The sequence below is a fragment of the Electrona antarctica genome (assembly GCF_951216825.1).
Source record: "Electrona antarctica genome assembly, chromosome: 5".
Classification (NCBI taxonomy): domain Eukaryota; kingdom Metazoa; phylum Chordata; class Actinopteri; order Myctophiformes; family Myctophidae; genus Electrona; species Electrona antarctica.
In genome coordinates this window covers 42,913,798-42,931,112 of record NC_136810.1, presented here as the reverse complement: position 1 = coordinate 42,931,112, position 17,315 = coordinate 42,913,798, and the positions used below count along the sequence as shown (strand labels likewise).

General features: G+C 41.7%; 1 protein-coding gene across 1 annotated transcript; it reads left to right on the top strand.

Moving 5' to 3' along the window:
- The first annotated feature begins 852 nt into the window (after window positions 1-852).
- On the top strand, window positions 853-17,025 carry cib2 (calcium and integrin binding family member 2). Its single transcript, XM_079501777.1, has 6 exons — window positions 853-962; window positions 4,879-4,913; window positions 8,860-8,971; window positions 12,003-12,150; window positions 12,728-12,923; window positions 15,703-17,025. Exons 1-6 carry the CDS (start codon window positions 912-914, stop codon window positions 15,722-15,724), a joined length of 564 nt encoding a protein of 187 aa, XP_079357903.1. The 5' UTR covers window positions 853-911; the 3' UTR covers window positions 15,725-17,025.
- The last annotated feature ends 290 nt before the right edge of the window (window positions 17,026-17,315 follow it).

Sequence of the window (17,315 nt, the reverse complement as noted above, 5' to 3'; positions counted from 1 at the left end):
ATTTTATTCTGTATCATATGATACAGAATAAAATATAATGAAAACAGTTGAAGTAGGCCTACAGCATTTTGTAAACAGAGCTACCCGGCACATTGCATATGTTATACAGGGTATAATACGGCCTTTTTTTTTAAACAAATAGCAGCATTGTTTATTTTATTTTTTTGCAGTCACTTTGGGACAAATAACATTTTTTTAAATGAATTAAGCTTTTAATAAATTAAGCTTAAAATGAAACCAAATGGACCCGTACCCGTACGGGTCCATTTGGTTTCATGTTACGCTCTCAAAAGTTAAATTATTGTTAAACATCGTCATTACTTAATTAATTCACAGGAAGTCTACACAATTAGAGAATGTAAAATATTATTTTTGATTATTGATTATTTTGATCAATGTTTCAATACAGCATGGACTTGTGGACAAATTGGGTCTAAGAGAGGATAAATCTCATCATGGTGGTCCGTGACTCAATTTATTCCAAATAAAATAAAATGAAAATGGTTGAAAACCACTGCCTTAGGGTCATAGACGCCCTCTGGTGTTGAACGGTGGTTCGCTGGTTGTAACTCAAGCTGCATGCGGACAGCAACCGGTGCTGAAACGGATCAATTCACACGCCTCCTCTTAGCAAACAGTACACAGTACACCCTGGTCATGTCTCTAGATCATTTTGAATTTCTTTGCTGCCGCAAACCCTTTTCTTTTTTCTTTTTCTTGTTTTCCTTTTTTTGAATCCATGGGGGACATATTATTTTGGAAACGCACCAATACTTTGAAGGAATTCAGTCGACAGATGTGCGGGGGGTCTTGATCTTCCTCCTGGACCCCCTAAATGCATAGATTTGAGAAAACACATGGAACTGTAAATGTAATGATTCTGTACAGGAGAAAAACAACTCGATTAAGAGATGGGTAATAAGCAGACCATATTTACGGACGAGCAACTTGATGCATACCAGGTAAAGCTTCCGATTCTTCCTCTGACTTATCTTCACATGTCAGTGTTATTATAGCCATATATGAGCATGGCATGGCATATAACAGCATATCGTGCAATATGACAAGTCTGTTGTAGCTATCTTCAAGGTGCATTTAGTCTGGTGTAGCCTGTTATGCGTGTGTGTGGGACTAATGCTTAATTGAGAAAATGTAAAGTATAAGCATGAGTCCTTAATTACAATGTAGATTTTAACAACATTGAAATGAAAAGGGATTATTATGATCATGGGTGGTGGTGGCGGCATGTCCAATAAAATCCTGTGTTAGGTCAATTTAGTGTAGATATGTAATTTATCCAAAGTTAAGGAACTAACTACCGTAATTAACTAATGTTAATACAGTTGTGTGATCCACCCGATGTGAGTCAATGACTGATTTTGAATATGGGTCATAATTGGAAATAGTATCCTGCATGGTCAACATATCTGCAACAACAACAAAAGGCAATGGCTAAAATGACCAAAGACCCTCTGCTGATGACACTGAGAATAGAATTTTGCTAAAAGCTGTCAAATAGCAGGCCATATTTGTATGTTTTAGTAGTGCTCTACAAGTAAAATCCTCAGTTACAATAAAAGGATCAATCTGGGAACCCATCTGCAAAACAAAGGGAACACAGCAGCACCCTCTTTTCCTTTGAACTGAGAGTCAACAGTCTGTCTCGAGAGACTACAAATGGATAAATAACATTGAGGATTGTACGGGTCCATTTGGTTTCATCTTTCGCTCTCAAGAGTTAGATTATTGTTAAACAGCTGCATTACTTAATCTACAAGAAGTCTACGCAATTAGATACTGTAGAATAATTGTTATTTTTGATGTTATACCTGTTGCCTGTTATCTCTCAAAATGGTATCAATACAGCATGCCAATTGTGGACAAAATCTTGTTCAACGATATCAAAATATTCTTTAGTTTTGGGTCTGAGAGGCTAAATCTCATCAAATGGTGGTCCGTGGCTCAAGTAATAAAAAATGGGTCTTGACATGAAAAGGGTTGAAAACCACTGCATAAAGGATACATTTTTAGAGCCCATATGAAATTAGATTGTTCCGTGCTTACATCATGTGCAATGATGATGCACAATAATGTATTTAAAACAAATTAATAGCAGAAGGCTCTGATTTCATTTCAACTGGAGGATCTCGAGGTCTTCAGGGCAACATCTGACATGATCTGAGAAGCCCTAACCTTTTGTACTCTGTAACAATAGATGCCTCGTCCTGTGAAGAAACGCCAGCTACCTGTATGTCTGCACAGGTTTATCATTACGATTAGGTGTGACTTAATTATTGATGCCAAGCCTCAGTATGATGGCATGCCTGGAAACACTACCCTTGGGAGATAACTTACGGCTCAAGAGCTTCTCTGGTTACTTCTGTTGCTCTTAACATGCCCTTATTTTAGAAATAATGATGTTGCCTATACAATTTAAAGAATCGGACAGAGTTGCCATGTGGGGTATATGCCTGTATCGGATAATTGCCTCAGCACACTGTTCACTACATTTGAACACTCTCTGAGTTCCAAATGGATACATTTAACTCTGAGGATTTTACTGTGCAGCAGACTTTAGACACGTCTTCTTGCTTTCTCTATTTTAAGTCTCTAAACTGGATCGTGAATGTACCGTAGATGACATTATTACAAATGTAGCTCCAGACGACTCAAATGAGCCACGATAAATATTAGAAGGAAGGCTGTCCTGTACTGACTGGTTTACATACACTTAGTTAGTCTTGTTCACGAGTGAGGGGAGGATGGAGAATCAGAAAAGATCAGCCATAGAATCGGAGCGGCAGGGGCGGTATTGCAGTCGCTGTACCGCACTGTTGTGACGAAAAGAGAGTTGAGCCATGGGCAAAGCTCTCTATCTACTGAGCAATCTTCATTCCTACTCTCACCTATATGGTCATGAAGTGTGGGTCATGGCCGAAATAATAAGGTCGCGAATACAAGCAGTCGAAATTAGTTTTCTTCGACGGGTGGCTGGCATCTCCCTTAGAGATAGTGTGAGAATTTCAGAGTCGCTGCTTCTTTGCCTGGAAAGGAGCCAGCTTAGGTGGTTCGGACATCTGGTTAGGATGCCTCTCGGGCGTCTCCCTAGGGAGGTCCTTGAGGCACGTCCCACTGGGAGGAGACCCTGGGGCAGACCAAGGCGCAGTTGGAGGAAACACATCGACTCACTGGCCTTGAAACGTCTGGGGATCCCCCAGGAGGAAGTCACTAATGTTGCTCTGGAGAGGGAAGTCTGGAGCACTCTGGTGGAGCTGTTGCCCCCGCGACCCGATTATCAATAAGTGGTTGAAGATGGATGGATGGATAGTTACCATGCAAAGTGTTTCTACTATATTATGGCAGTGCTTCTCAAACATTTTCATGTCAAGGTCCCCCAAACTGACATATTATGCCACGGACCGATTTGAAAAGATAGAGAATAGAGAGTGTATAGGCTAACTGATAATGCTCTGGACTGGTTCACACGCAGCTCAGCCTGTACTGATAAGCCTTGAGACTTGAAATAACATGAGATCGTCTTGATTAATACCTGAGGGGAACGAAACAGGGAAATGCAGTGTGCAAATGCATATCGATAAAGCTGCATGTTACAGGAAGAAATAGTTTACCTCAGAAGTCGGAACTTACACACACGCCTCAACGCAATCTAAAATACAGCAAATATCTCAGCGTATATCTGGACAGAAATAAGGCAGGCGTGGTAATGAATGTGCAGGTTCAGCACAATAACACTAATGTGCATGTGCAGACTGTGCACTGTGCACATGTGTGCAAACCTCTGGTGGCTCCAGAGGTTTGCACTCAGTGTATGAATGTGTGTGTGAATGGGTGAATGTAATGCACAATCTATGTAAAGCGCCTTGGATAAAGGCGCTATAATATAGCGCCTTTATCCAAGGGTGTGTGTGTGTGTGTGTAAATGGTAAATGGTGCATTTATATAGCGGCTATATAAATGCACCATTTACCATTTACACACACACACACACACACAAACACACACACACACACACACACACACACACACACACACACACACACACACACACACACACACACACACACACACACACACACACACACACACACACACACACACACACACACACACACACACACAAACACACACACACACACACACACACGATCATGTTCCCTTGCCTCAATGTGTGTATTGCAACTACCATGGGTGACACAACATTCTGACAACAAGTCATACCTTTAGTGATACTTGAGACCTCATTCAGGGCTTAGTGTAATAGCTAGGCGTTCCGCTGACTTCCAAGGCCCCGTACTGTCATTCTATATGCCACCCGAGCCTGTCATGCATACCAGTGTAGTCCATGTCGACTCCTAATACTGATGGTTCTCTAGCCAGCCAAGTAGTTCATTGCACTCAACCAACCCGGTATCCTTTTCAGTCTTGGAACAGGGATGCCAGGTAATTACGATAAGCCGTTAAGACCTCAGGCCGATTCTACAAGATCTCTTCTAAATCCTAACAGTTTTCTCAAAAACGTATATTCATATATCAGTGGTGCTCAAATGGGTGCTCAAGGACCCAGAAATATGTATGTGGCTATCAACCCTCATCTTAAAATATTTGGTTCCAGGCACCCCCAGAAACAAAGATTTTAGTTAAAAATGTTTGCTTTAAAAGCTACGGATTCAAACTGTTTAGAACAACTCTACGTTTAGGACAAGGTACTCCCTGTGTATAAAATATATGATAACCATTTATTTTTACCAGTAATCTTTTTGTCCTTTGTGTTTTGGGCATTCTTTGTAGTTAATAATTTGTTTGTGTTTTTGTTTGTGCTAATTCATGCTTATTCACACTGCGCTTACTTTCCTACAGGACTGCACTTACTTCACACGCAAAGAAATCCTTCGGTAAGTGGAGCCACCCTCTTTCTTGCATCTACCTATAACTCAAAAACATTGCATGGATGCACCTGGGACGTATCCTCAGTGATGTATCCCAAGGTCATCAGGGTTTCGGGTCTGGCAACATCATATACCCCTCACTCAGGTGACCCAGCCGGGGTGATCAAGTCCCGACTTACGTCCCAGTAGCTACCCTCGTTCAGTCCCATTAGGGAAAGACCAAGGCCACACCATCCGTTGCTCCGGAACTACTCTGCCAGGACTGGGAGAACCAGATTCTGGCGCGTGGAAGGACTAGGCTCTGTAGGTTGACTCCTGTCCGGGCCCCTCCTACATCTCACCAGGTCCACTCCTGCTCTCACCAGGACCTGTGCGTTGCACCTGACTCCCAGCGCCAGGCACTTCATTCAGGAGTGGTGGATTATAATGGCCCTCCTAAAGGCATCACCAAGGGTTTTTTGGGCTTCCTCCTCACAGAGGACACAGGCTGGGGCGCTAACCCATACTGCTCACCCGGGTGCCGTCTACATTCCGGCTGTCACCCGTCTCTCCGGTGGTCACCAGACTATGGTTGTCACATAGTCTATTCCTATGAGTCACTATAAATAGAATAACTATAACCAAAAAAATATATACTTATGCTATTTCTATCTATCCCTTGCTGATCAACATTTTGGTAAAACAGACAGTTGCAGTAATGTTTATGTACGAAGCAGGGCCAGCCAGACATCTGGGGGCCCTAAGCAAGATTGGGTTTAAGCCGCCCGCCCTCACTGTAGCGCATACAAACCAAACCAACTTGTGACTTATGGTGTTATATTTCAAACAAGATATGCATACTAAGACTCTGGTGCGTTTTTGTTTCTGCAACGATACATACCCAGACAGACAGACAGCATCAAACATAATCCCTTAAAGATGATCTTGGGTATGATGATAGAACTGTGAATTTAATAAACTTCAGTGGTTTCATATAATTGGATCAAAATTCACGCGTAAGGATTCATGTGCTGATATTACAGTAGGGCACTCTGTTGGATTAATCTTTGCAGTTCTCAATAGAATGACAGAGGCAGCTTTATTTGAATCTAAAATTAAATTTTATCAAATGTAATGATCCATTACTGAAAACGAACCTATTTCATGAGATTATACTTGTCATGTTTACTGTAGCTAGATGACATTAATCATGGATATTTTTATAGCTCCATATTATGGCGCTCTCAGGTTGCTTTTTTAATCTAATCAGAGCATGTAGAATTGACCGTAATGGAATTACAGGTCATGAAATGTGTCACGGTCATATGATCAGTATTTCAGTAAGTTGATACTTTGTCTGTTTTTGCTTTGGCTCACACTTGTAAACACAAGAACACAAATAGTCTAGACAAATACAGATATTTGTATTAAACACAGGACACATTTGTATAGGATATTTATTATTTGCATTTGGTGAAAAAATAACATTAATATTGACACTAGACTCTAGAATTCTAGACTCTCTTTTCCTTTGCAATCATTCCCAACGTTTTCTGTTAATAACAAATTGCCGGACAGTGCCCCCCCGACTTGTGGATGAATGCTGAACTGTTCCTCCACAATGACATTGAAACTGCCTTTGATTACAAGGCCAGCGGTGCGCTGAAAATGAAATTGACCATACCGAAATTGATCTCCATCATCGAGCGTAGTAGCATCGCATGCTTTATGACCTTCATAAAACATCCCAAGCTTGTGTTCCCAGCAGCACACACCATGACACAGTTATGAAGGTGAGAGACAAAGATCATCATTGATCATTATGAGGCGATCGCTTTGTGAGGTCCACAGCTCTGCCTGAAACATCATAGTTGGTTTTACCCAGGAACAGTGTTGATTTTTACAGCAAATTTAGATTTAGATTTAGATTTTAGTTTTAGTCATAGTCTCTCGAATAGTTTTAATTTAGTTTTGGTCACATTTTAGTCACCTGGAATGTTACTAGTGTTAGTCTAGTTTTTGTCGACTAACTATCATAAGATTTTAGCCGACTTAATGTACAGTTGATTTAGTCGACTAAAATGTATTTTGCTGGGCCTTGATGCCGTTATAATGGCTGATTTTACACTTGTTGAAAGTAGCCGATCTACAAGCTCACAACGCGTCGGGCTGCGATACGTTGTGAGCTTGTAGATCTGCTATTTTCAGCATGCAACCAAGTGTAAAATGATGGAGCTCTTCCTCTTGTCCACTAGTCCCTTCCTAATGTTTTAGTCTAGTTTTTATTTGTTGAGGAAATTGTCAATATATTTAGTCTTAGTTTTAGTCATCATAGCTTAGTTTTTATTTAGTTTCCATTTCGTTTTCGTCAGTTAAAGAAGGTAGTCGATGAACATTTTTTGTCATAGTATTAGTCGACGAAATCAACACTGCCCAGGAATACAGGTGTGTCATTCTTATCCATTTTTGTCTTTTCAATGTGCATCATGTGCATAACAAAAATCTAAATTCCATAAGACTCGTACTTTAACTCTTGTAGTTCACTTTATTGCATTGCATGAAGGAACAAAATGAGCATAATGGTCAATAGGCAGAGTTTGTTTGGAAGTAGGCCATTGCTTTTTAGTTTGGAACGATGTTTGCATTGATTTTGTTTTTTCAATAATCAAAATTAACCGTGGCTTGTTAAATGAATGTCAATATGAAGATAATTAGAAATAGAACGTTTTAAACAAATTGGGAGGTTCCGAATGAGATAAATGATAGTATGTTGAACTGTTGTTGCAGTGGTGTTGAAGTTGAACGTATCAGGACATACAGTAAACCAAGCAGAATGCTGAGTTACATTAAAAAGTTCCAGTGCTGTTGTACTGTACTGTACTGTACTGTACTGTACTGTACTGTACTGTACTGTACTGTACTGTACTGTACTGTACTGTACTGTACTGTACTGTACTGTACTGTACTGTACCGAATATCAGTAGGACCCGTAGAATATGCCTTACGGTTTGTCCAGTAAAAATGCCTTTACTATAGAATTAACTGTTGTATGACCGATCATTGCAGCAGCAGCTGTGTCATTTTGGCAGGTTTATTTGATTTCAACTTAATGAGTTTGTCCTCTATAAGAGCAGTGACCCCTGAGATGGATGACACTGCTATAGGATGAGGAAGGACGCACGTACAGTAACAGGGATGTTCAGGGGTCAGAGTGTAAGAGGCTTGTAGATTACTGCCGACCTCTGATGACACACTGTGTGTGTGTACGTGCGCGTGCGTGCGTGTGCGTGTGCATGTGCGTGTGTGTGTGTGTGGTAGTTTCCCCAAACAGTGGGTCGGGACCCATTTGTGGGTCGCTGACACATTTTTATGGGTCCTGCATGCATGCGTGTGAGCGTGTCTGCGCTGTGTCAGAATACATGACCTCAGGTGTATCTGTCAGGGAATGTATATACATTCGAAAAGACCGGACATCTTTGGAAATAATCAGCATCATAGACCATTATGTTTACGCTCTTGTTACACTCATTTGTTGTTAAGGGGGGTGGAGGGTTCCTTGCTTTACTTCAGCAGCAATAGTCTTATTTTGGTAAGCCAGCGGCTCCCAAGCTTTTTAGCCTGTGACCCAAAAGACAAATTAGACGTTCCACTGGGACCCAAATTAGTGAAAATAGCAGATCTACAAGCTCACAACGCACCGCTTCACGCCACGTGAGCTTGTAGATCCACTATTTTCACTACTACTATTTGTTTTCCCAATTTATGGAATGTCTTGATTCATGATTGTTCTAATTACTTAGAACAATCGTTTAATTTGGTATTAAAGAAAAGGTCTTTTTTTGGGGAATGTTTTTGAAAATGTTTTGAAAATAATCTAATGTAGGAAACCTCTCTCTCTCAGGTGTACTGAAACCTGATAAATGGATTTGATAATACAAGCTATTGCTGTCTTTTATTTATTTGTGTGTTCTAGGTTGCACGGCAGATATCATGAGCTGGCCCCACATCTTGTACCGATGGACTACACTAACGACCCAGACTGTGAAGTGCCGTTATCCTTAATAGTCAACATGCCAGAACTAAAGGTAACTTAAAATCGTACTAAAACTGGATAAAGTAGGCAGGCAATTATGCACATCCCTTCGGTTGCACCAAAAGCCTCCGACTATATGCTGGGCTGTTCGCACCGGGGTGCAGACGTTGGTCCAACACAAATGCGTGAGTCAGGACACATGGCGTGGCCGGTTAAAACTCAACCGTGGCTCCCGACATGAGTTGCCGGTTACGACACACGTGGCCGGTTAAAACTCAACCGACCCTGACCCTGAACTTCTTCAGGCGCCGTTAGCATGCAGTAGAGGCGTTGTTGTGCCCTTTTCAACACACAAGTGGGTGTGAGTGACCCACTTATGGCCGTCGTCTATATGTGTGTGCCAAGGAATTTGAACTCACTGACTCTCTCCACTGCAACTCCATCGATGTAGATTGACGTGTGCTCCCTCCTCTGCCTCCTAAAGTCCATAATTAGCTCGAAGGTCGTTCCAGCATTGAGAGCTATGTTGTTTTCCCGGCACCATAGCGCCAGTTTTATTGACCTCGTTTCTATAGGCCGTCTCACTCACTGGTGTCGGTGATCAGCCCCATGAATGTAGTGTCGTCGGTGTACCTCCTTGATGACATTACAGCTGTGCGTGGCCATACAGTTATGTGTGTACATGGAGTACAGGAGGGGGCTGAGCACACAGCCCTGGGGTGCACCGGTATTGAGCATTGGGTCAGATGTTATATATTCACCATCTGCACCACCTGACCACGACTCGACAGAAAGTTCAGTATCCACCTGCACATGGTCGGGTGCAGGTGCAGGCCTAAGTCTGATTGAAAATGGAGGACCCTGATGTAAACAAGTCTGAGTGCTTTTCATGGTTATAGCCTCAGTAGCAGAACTGTACCCATTCTACATTCTGTGAATACAAATTTCAATCAATCAATCATGCAAGACTTGCAGGCCAGGCACAATTGTGTTGAAGGCCGCATCTGTACATTTGCAAGTTAAATGGCAAAGGGGATTTATTTCCCCTGAGTATTGCTCTAGGAAATGAGAGAAAACTGTAGGGCTAGAGCTGGTGTGACAGCGACCACCTCCTCCCGCTACTGTTAGCTGAATCTCAGACAGCTGCGCACTGTTAGTGAGATGCTCTTTGGAGTGCCAAGCATGTTGCTTGAGTGAATGAAGATGACCACGGTTGTGTCAAAAGCATGTGTGAAGTTCTGGTGGGAGGTGATCTACGAAACATCTATGATCGATCTAAGATCTATGAAGCAGGTCATTTAAATGGCTAATAGGATTTATTACTTGGAAAGGACCAATATCACATGAGGAGAACGATAAAGCGATAGATGACCTCGTGCATCGATCTGTTGTTTTCTCATCCTTTCAAAGGTCCCTCCCCTTTTCAGTTACTAGTGGACACAGATAGAATTAACGTTCAACAGCTGTAGGCCTGTTACACACACACTGAATGTCCCCACACTACTGGGAGGAGTATTGTACAGTGTGAGCCAAGTGTGTGACCTTAGTTTTCTGAACCCATCAGCCACCTTCACTGTTGTTTGCACCATGCCACATCCTCTGGGCTTGTGAAGGTTAACATTATGTGAAAAAGTCTCTCAGTCTATACTGTTGTATGTCCCGTTTGTGAAGCACTTTGCTATGCTGTGCAACATGAAAGAAGCATTTATCTGGCAATTTTCCTCCTATACATATTAGGCAGATGTGCTGCCCTGGAGGTGGACTAATTTATGTGGAGTCCACCTCCAGGGCAGCACATTTTAGCACAGTCTCATAATGTGTCCTTCCATTGGACATAATTGGCCTGTGCCCATAAAGCTGTCACAGGCCAGCTGCAGGAAGACAGAGACCACTCAAGCAAGGATTGATGAAGGCATGGGAATTTACACGCAGGTCTCCAAAGTCCTGTAATGCATCATAACTGTAAATCTAATCCTTGCTTGCCTCAGCATTTGCGTTAATTGGCTTTGTTGAGGAGACTGCCGATTGTGCCGAACCAAAGGCCTTTTTCCGGGGTCCATTCAGGAATCACAGAGTTCCTGGTACAAAAAGCCATTTTGTTGTTACAGTATGTGAATGGTTCTTTTGGAGCTGGAACAATAAGGGCCTTTCTCTGTCCCGCCCCACTCCCATTATTTGCAGCACCAGGAAGGGTGGGGCGGAGGGAAGCGGGGCGGGGTCGACATCAAGGACTGTCTAAAGAAGACGAGACGCGAAGACCGTACGGGCGACGCCATGTTGCTCCATGGAAGGAAAGAAACATGTGCAGTTGAGACCAGGAAGTTGTACATGCACAAATTTGGGCATGTACAACTTCCTGGCTGAAAATCATTTTAAAATAGTTCAACTAGCCGATCGACATCTACACGTTGTGAGCTTGTAGATCAGCTATTTTAACTATTTTAAAAGGTTTTTTAAAATAGTACAAAATGGCAAAATAAGTTTAGGGATAAGGGTTAAGGGGTGGCGCAATTAAGATATAGCCCTTAGTCTGTCTTCTCTTGGGAGCGGGGTCTGTCTGTGTGAAAGACCATGCTCAGCAGAACACACTACAACCTACGTTTTGCAGCATATAAACAGCCTATAAACACAGAATGGCCATGAAACTGTCATGGTCATGACTGCATGAAACATGTAACACCACACACAGTTGTGAAAAATCAATGCAACATATCAATTATTCATATTTTTTTGTTGTTTGATTATCAAGTTCCTGGATGCGTCAACTCAACTCAAACTATATTTATAGAGCACATTAACAAAAACATGATCGACCGAAGTACTTTACAGAAAATGAGAGGAAAAGAAATAACAGAAAAGTGTAAATGCGTGCACGCGACCTCACCCTTTAGGCTAGGGCTTCTCGCCCTTAGGCGTCTTACTGGTGTATGCTGTTTTGTTTTCTTATTTATAAATACAGTATACTGTGTGGTGCAAGATTAATTTCCATATTGACCAATACTTTTTTATTAGTGTATGTATGCTATTCACGTTTTTTGTCAGACACATTCAATTATCCAACGTTTAACCTGCTTTATGTGCAGGAGAACCCGTTCCGAAACCGGATAGTGGAGTGTTTCTCCGAGGATGGCCAGGGGAACCTCAGCTTCAATGACTTTGTGGACATGTTCTCCGTCCTCAGTGAAACGGCTCCCAGAGAGCTGAAGGCCATATTTGCCTTCAAGATATATGGTAAAGATGGACTTCTTCTCTAACAAACCTTCACCGTGGGTTCCTCCTATAGGGTGTGGTTTTCTGGTTCCACTGAAAAATCGGCCATTCATTTTTCCCATAGAGATTTACAAAATTATTCTAAGCCTAAACCTAAATACCTTTTTTTGCAGTTTTAATAAAATAAAATAAAATAATAATCAAAGGTTTTATGGTCATGATTCACCAGGATCATTGATGACTTGATTCTAGGCTTAACATAGGCCTAATAGATTTAAATATCTTTGTAAATCTCTATGGGGAAAAATGAATGGCTGATTTTTCAGTGGAACCAGAAAACCACACCCACTGCTATATGCCCTAGCTATACCCTGGACTGTGTTTTATTGGTTTCGTTAAATTCTTTATTGTATTTTTACTTTATTGTGCTATGTTTTCCTGTTTGTTTTAACTTGTTGATTGCTTGTTCTGTGTACACTGTTCAGCACCTTGTGACTTTGTCTTGAAAGGTGCTTTATAAATAAAATGTACTTACTTATTACTAAAATGAATCTATAGCTATTGTGTTGATTTTCATGTTCCTTGTGGTGGTCCACAGATTACAATGTGGATAATTATCTGTGCAAAGAGGACTTGGAGAAGACTCTGAACAAGTTGACGAAGGAGGAGCTGACTCCGGAGGAGGTGGACCTGGTGTGTGAGAAGACCATCGAGGAGTCCGATCTGGACGGGGACAACAAACTCTCCTTCGCTGACTTTGAAAACATGATAACTAGGGCTCCTGACTTTTTAAGGTAATGTATATGCACTACAGAAAGGTTCTCTCTGGTTATATTATTACTATTAGGGCTGGGACGTGATTAAATAAAATAACGCATTTAATTCGTTTTTCACCACAGAACTTTTCTCACTGGACGAATTTCAGGCATACCAGCAGTAGAAGAAGCCCATCAGAACACTTTGTTTGGCCCAGTGGATGGGACATTTAGATTTAAAAAACATTTAAATCTAACATTTAAACATTGATTCACTCGTATACCAAAATATGTTTTAATTTACCAAAAAAAGCTTCTCTCAGGTTTATGTATAGACTTAGATAGCACTTTATGTAGACAGCACTAGTCTATATAGTATATATGCATAGTTTCATTATATAGATATTCCACTGTTACGACGTATGATTCATGATAACTACTTTTTGTTCAGGTGACGACCTGACCAAATGACCAACCTGAAAATGAAGACCACATGTTCGCCACATGTTCGCCACCTAGTCGACTCTAAAATAGTTGCGAATTTGAGGGGGCAGAAAACAACTTCCGGTTGTCCCCATTCGTTGTCCCCATTCAATAGAAGTCTGATCTATGTAGAAGAGCCGCCATTGGACTGCAGGACTGGCACAGAGTTTGCGTAACTCTGGCTCTGGTCGACTCCAGGCAGGGTTGCCAAGTCCGCTTATTTCCAGCAAAACGTTTGCAATGTTAGAATGTCACTCAATATAACTTCACACCAAACGTGGCTGCATACACGTTACTAAAATAATAATCATACCAATATGGGGGGGGGGGGGGGGGACAACGGAGACAGTGCACGCAAACGGCCGCGAAGTGCGAGGTTGTGACACACAAACATACACGTTACTAATAAAACAAAACAAAACAATTATTATTATTATTATTACAACGGAGACAGCGCTTCTTTCACCTGACCATTATATCACTATATGATTAATTCTTGTTTTTTTAACCAATATTTGAAGTTTTTCAAAAGACTTAGGTCAGGATTTAGAAGGCGTTTTTAGAATCGACCTCCATGCATGTGCATGTGTTAATCAACACATGCATGCCATGGTCATGATGCATTTACTGCACAACCCCCAGTTGGCTGTTTGTCATTATAGTGGCTCTGCTCTCATTATTGTCAGCCTGAGCCTCCAGTATGTGTCTTCATCTAAATGCAAACGACCCATGTCTGATTTCATTGCCAGCCAGAAGCATAAATCCCTGCTGAAACACCAATCACGTATTGTGACCAAAGGTCGCAGTTAACTATGGAATCGTGCATTTCCCGTGTGTCGGGCATCACATGGTGCCTAGGTCTCGTGACATCATCTGACATCATCAGGGATGAAGATGTGGAGACCCTGATGTCATAGTAAATGCGCTGTCACAGTTGGTTGTTGCAGTATGCAGATCCGTGATGTCATCAATATTGGCCAGCAATTATACATCTGACCTCAAACCCTTAGATCTCCATATATGGATATATGTCAGAACCTGTTCTGACATTCCATATGTTGATCCTTCCCCATCCATCCTTCCTCTTCGATGTGTCCCATTTGACTTATACCTGTCCATTCAAATTTCAAACTCTAGACGGGCCCATGCCCCAAAGTTATAGTGCAACCGCGCCCGGCACCCGGTGAAAACTAGAGTTCTCAACAGGCCCACCTGTCCATTCAAAATCTATACAGGCCTGCCTCAAAGTTATTAGTGCAGCCCGGCAGCCGCCGAAAACTAGAGTTCTCAACAGGCCGGAAAATTAAACCCTGTACACTCAAGAGAATGTCCCCGCTACCACCCTTAGATCTCCATATACTGTATGGAGCTCACCTGTTCTGACATTCCATGTTGATCTGACCTCATCAAACACTGTACACTCAAGACATGCTCCCTTACTGTATATGGCCAGTACAGAATTAATTCCATGTTGATCTGACTCCCCATGCCAAAGCTCGCCCAGCAGGCTGCTGTCACCCAGGCGGATGCGTGCACGTGACCTCGCCCTTTAGGGCAAGGTCACTTCTCGCCCTCAGCCTCAGGCGTCTTACTGGTGACGGATGGCTCTGTATACTGGTGTGGTATGTCTGCAGGTAGAAAGAGGTCATTCTAAATGATCATGAAAAGCAGATAACTGTGTTTTCAGAGCTCTGCCACCATGGCATATGTCTGTTACGTGTGCATGCGAGGAGAGTATAGGATCTTAAATGTACAGATCTCTGCCAGGCTGGGTGGCCTACCCTACACCCAGAGCTGTGTCAGCCCTCGGGTGTGGCAGTAGTTGAGAAGCCGCGGGTGAAATCGAGTTGTACTTGAAACTTTGTGCATTTGTGGGCAGAAGTGAAAGTGCTGTATAGCGTTGCTGTAGGAAACCATTTTTGAGGGTTTTGATAATTCTTTTTGCATAAATCAGTGCTATTGAACACCCTTACGTCTGTGTGTTGGTTAAAAAAACAAAGCAAAGTAGTAAAAGCGCTTCGGACAGACTCCATGCATTGGATCCTCAGACTGTGTCTGCTAAAGCAGCCAACTCCACCACCTCTCCCCTTCCCATGCAAGTAATTGACAATATATATAAAATCACAATACCAACTTTGATGAGGCCGTATTGCTTTGTTTGAAGAATTTAAGGTTTTCTTCATTTCCTGAAAATTTTATATTTTTCATTTCCTGAAAATTTTATATTTTTCATTTCCTGAAAAATGAACATTTTGGAGTTAGCTGTTTTCCGACAGCAGAGATATACAGATTGTGAAAGTAAAGTTTTCGCATTTTGTCTTACTTGTGCCTGCAGTACCTTCCATATTCGAATCTAAGAGGGCCTCCACGTTGGTTACACGGTGAAGATGCTGGACACATCAGGACAGACCCTCCCAGACTCTACCCAGACCGTGCTACAGTATACAGCAGTGGTTCCCAAAGTGTGGTCTGGGGACCCCTAGGGGTCCTTGAGGGGGTTCCAGGGGGTCCCCAGCTAAATGATAGTAAGGAACCAAATGGACCCTTATGGGTCTGTAACTCAGAGAGTGTACAAATGGAATCATTCCATTTGGAATCGCTCAGAGTTAAATGAACTTTGATTTTACAATATACATTGGGGTCCCAGAGATAGAAATGGGGGACCGTAGCCTAATTCAGGTCAAACCTAAGGGTCATTGAAATGAAAATGGTTGAGAATCACTGCTAGAGCCGTAAAAAAAATCTTCTGTTATGGGTGTCCTTGGCATATATTTTCTAATGGGGGACCACAGGCTATAATGAGTCAATTTGGGGATCCTTGACATGAAAAGGTTTGAGAACACTGGTGTACAGTATTCAACAGCACAGTGCCTATACCGTATCTCCAATTCCTGTCAACCTTCACTCCTCCTTTCCCTGCGATCTGTGAAGTCTGTTTGAAGTCTGGGAAACTGTATGGCTCGTTAAGACTGATTCTCAGGATGACTCAGCTCTTTATGCATTCATTTACTTTCTTCTTTGATGAAACGCAGGTTGTTTCGTGTTTTAATCTCCAGAAATAATAGGGCTTGACCAGAATGTGTCACATGTGGGGAGAAAGGACTACTTTTTACATTTTCTAGAAAGAAAAACAAGGTATTGATATGAGCCCTTTTTACTGTATCTACTTCTGCCAGACACTGGCCTATATTAATATATGTTGGATATATTAAGGTTACACAAATAACTTATATATCAACGTTTGTTGCACATGAGATATATTGTACACAGCAGATATTGTTTGAAACATGCCTGGAGTGTGTTCATTTAGCTATGCAATAATTTGATCTGCAACCTGCATGAACAGAACTGTGCTCTCTATCTCGTTTACATTGCTTTGGTCATGTTAGTTTGTGTCCTTTCTTGTTAGAACTGGAGCACAATGACAATCACATCTTACTATTTTCCAGTTGAATGAAGGGCTCTTGTTGTCTGTATTTGAATATATTAGCCTCTGGCATCTGTACATTTGATCTCCCTGTTGTCTCAGCTAATTCTTTAATACACATTTCCCAGTGTGAATAATGGGGATACTGGGCTTAACTTTTAATAAAGTACTCTTCTGTTTGTTTTGTGTGAGCATTTTATCCCTGCATTAGTCTCTTCTTTGCTTTCACTGGACATGGGCACAAACTGTGTGCATGCGCACACATACAAACATTTCTATATTTTTCTTAACAGTCAAATTAAAACGTAATATTGAAGAATGGAGACATCAGCTTTTTTTTAAAACATTGGATTTACATGGAGGCACAGATATGCAGGTAGGAAGTATGGCCTTCACATTTAAAGTAAATCTTAAAGATTACTTTCTAAGTCATGAATCCTTTCCACTGTTTCCAGTGACTGAACTGACCTGAAACGTGTGTGAGTTATTACATACTATGTACGCTACTCAGCTCATCTCCC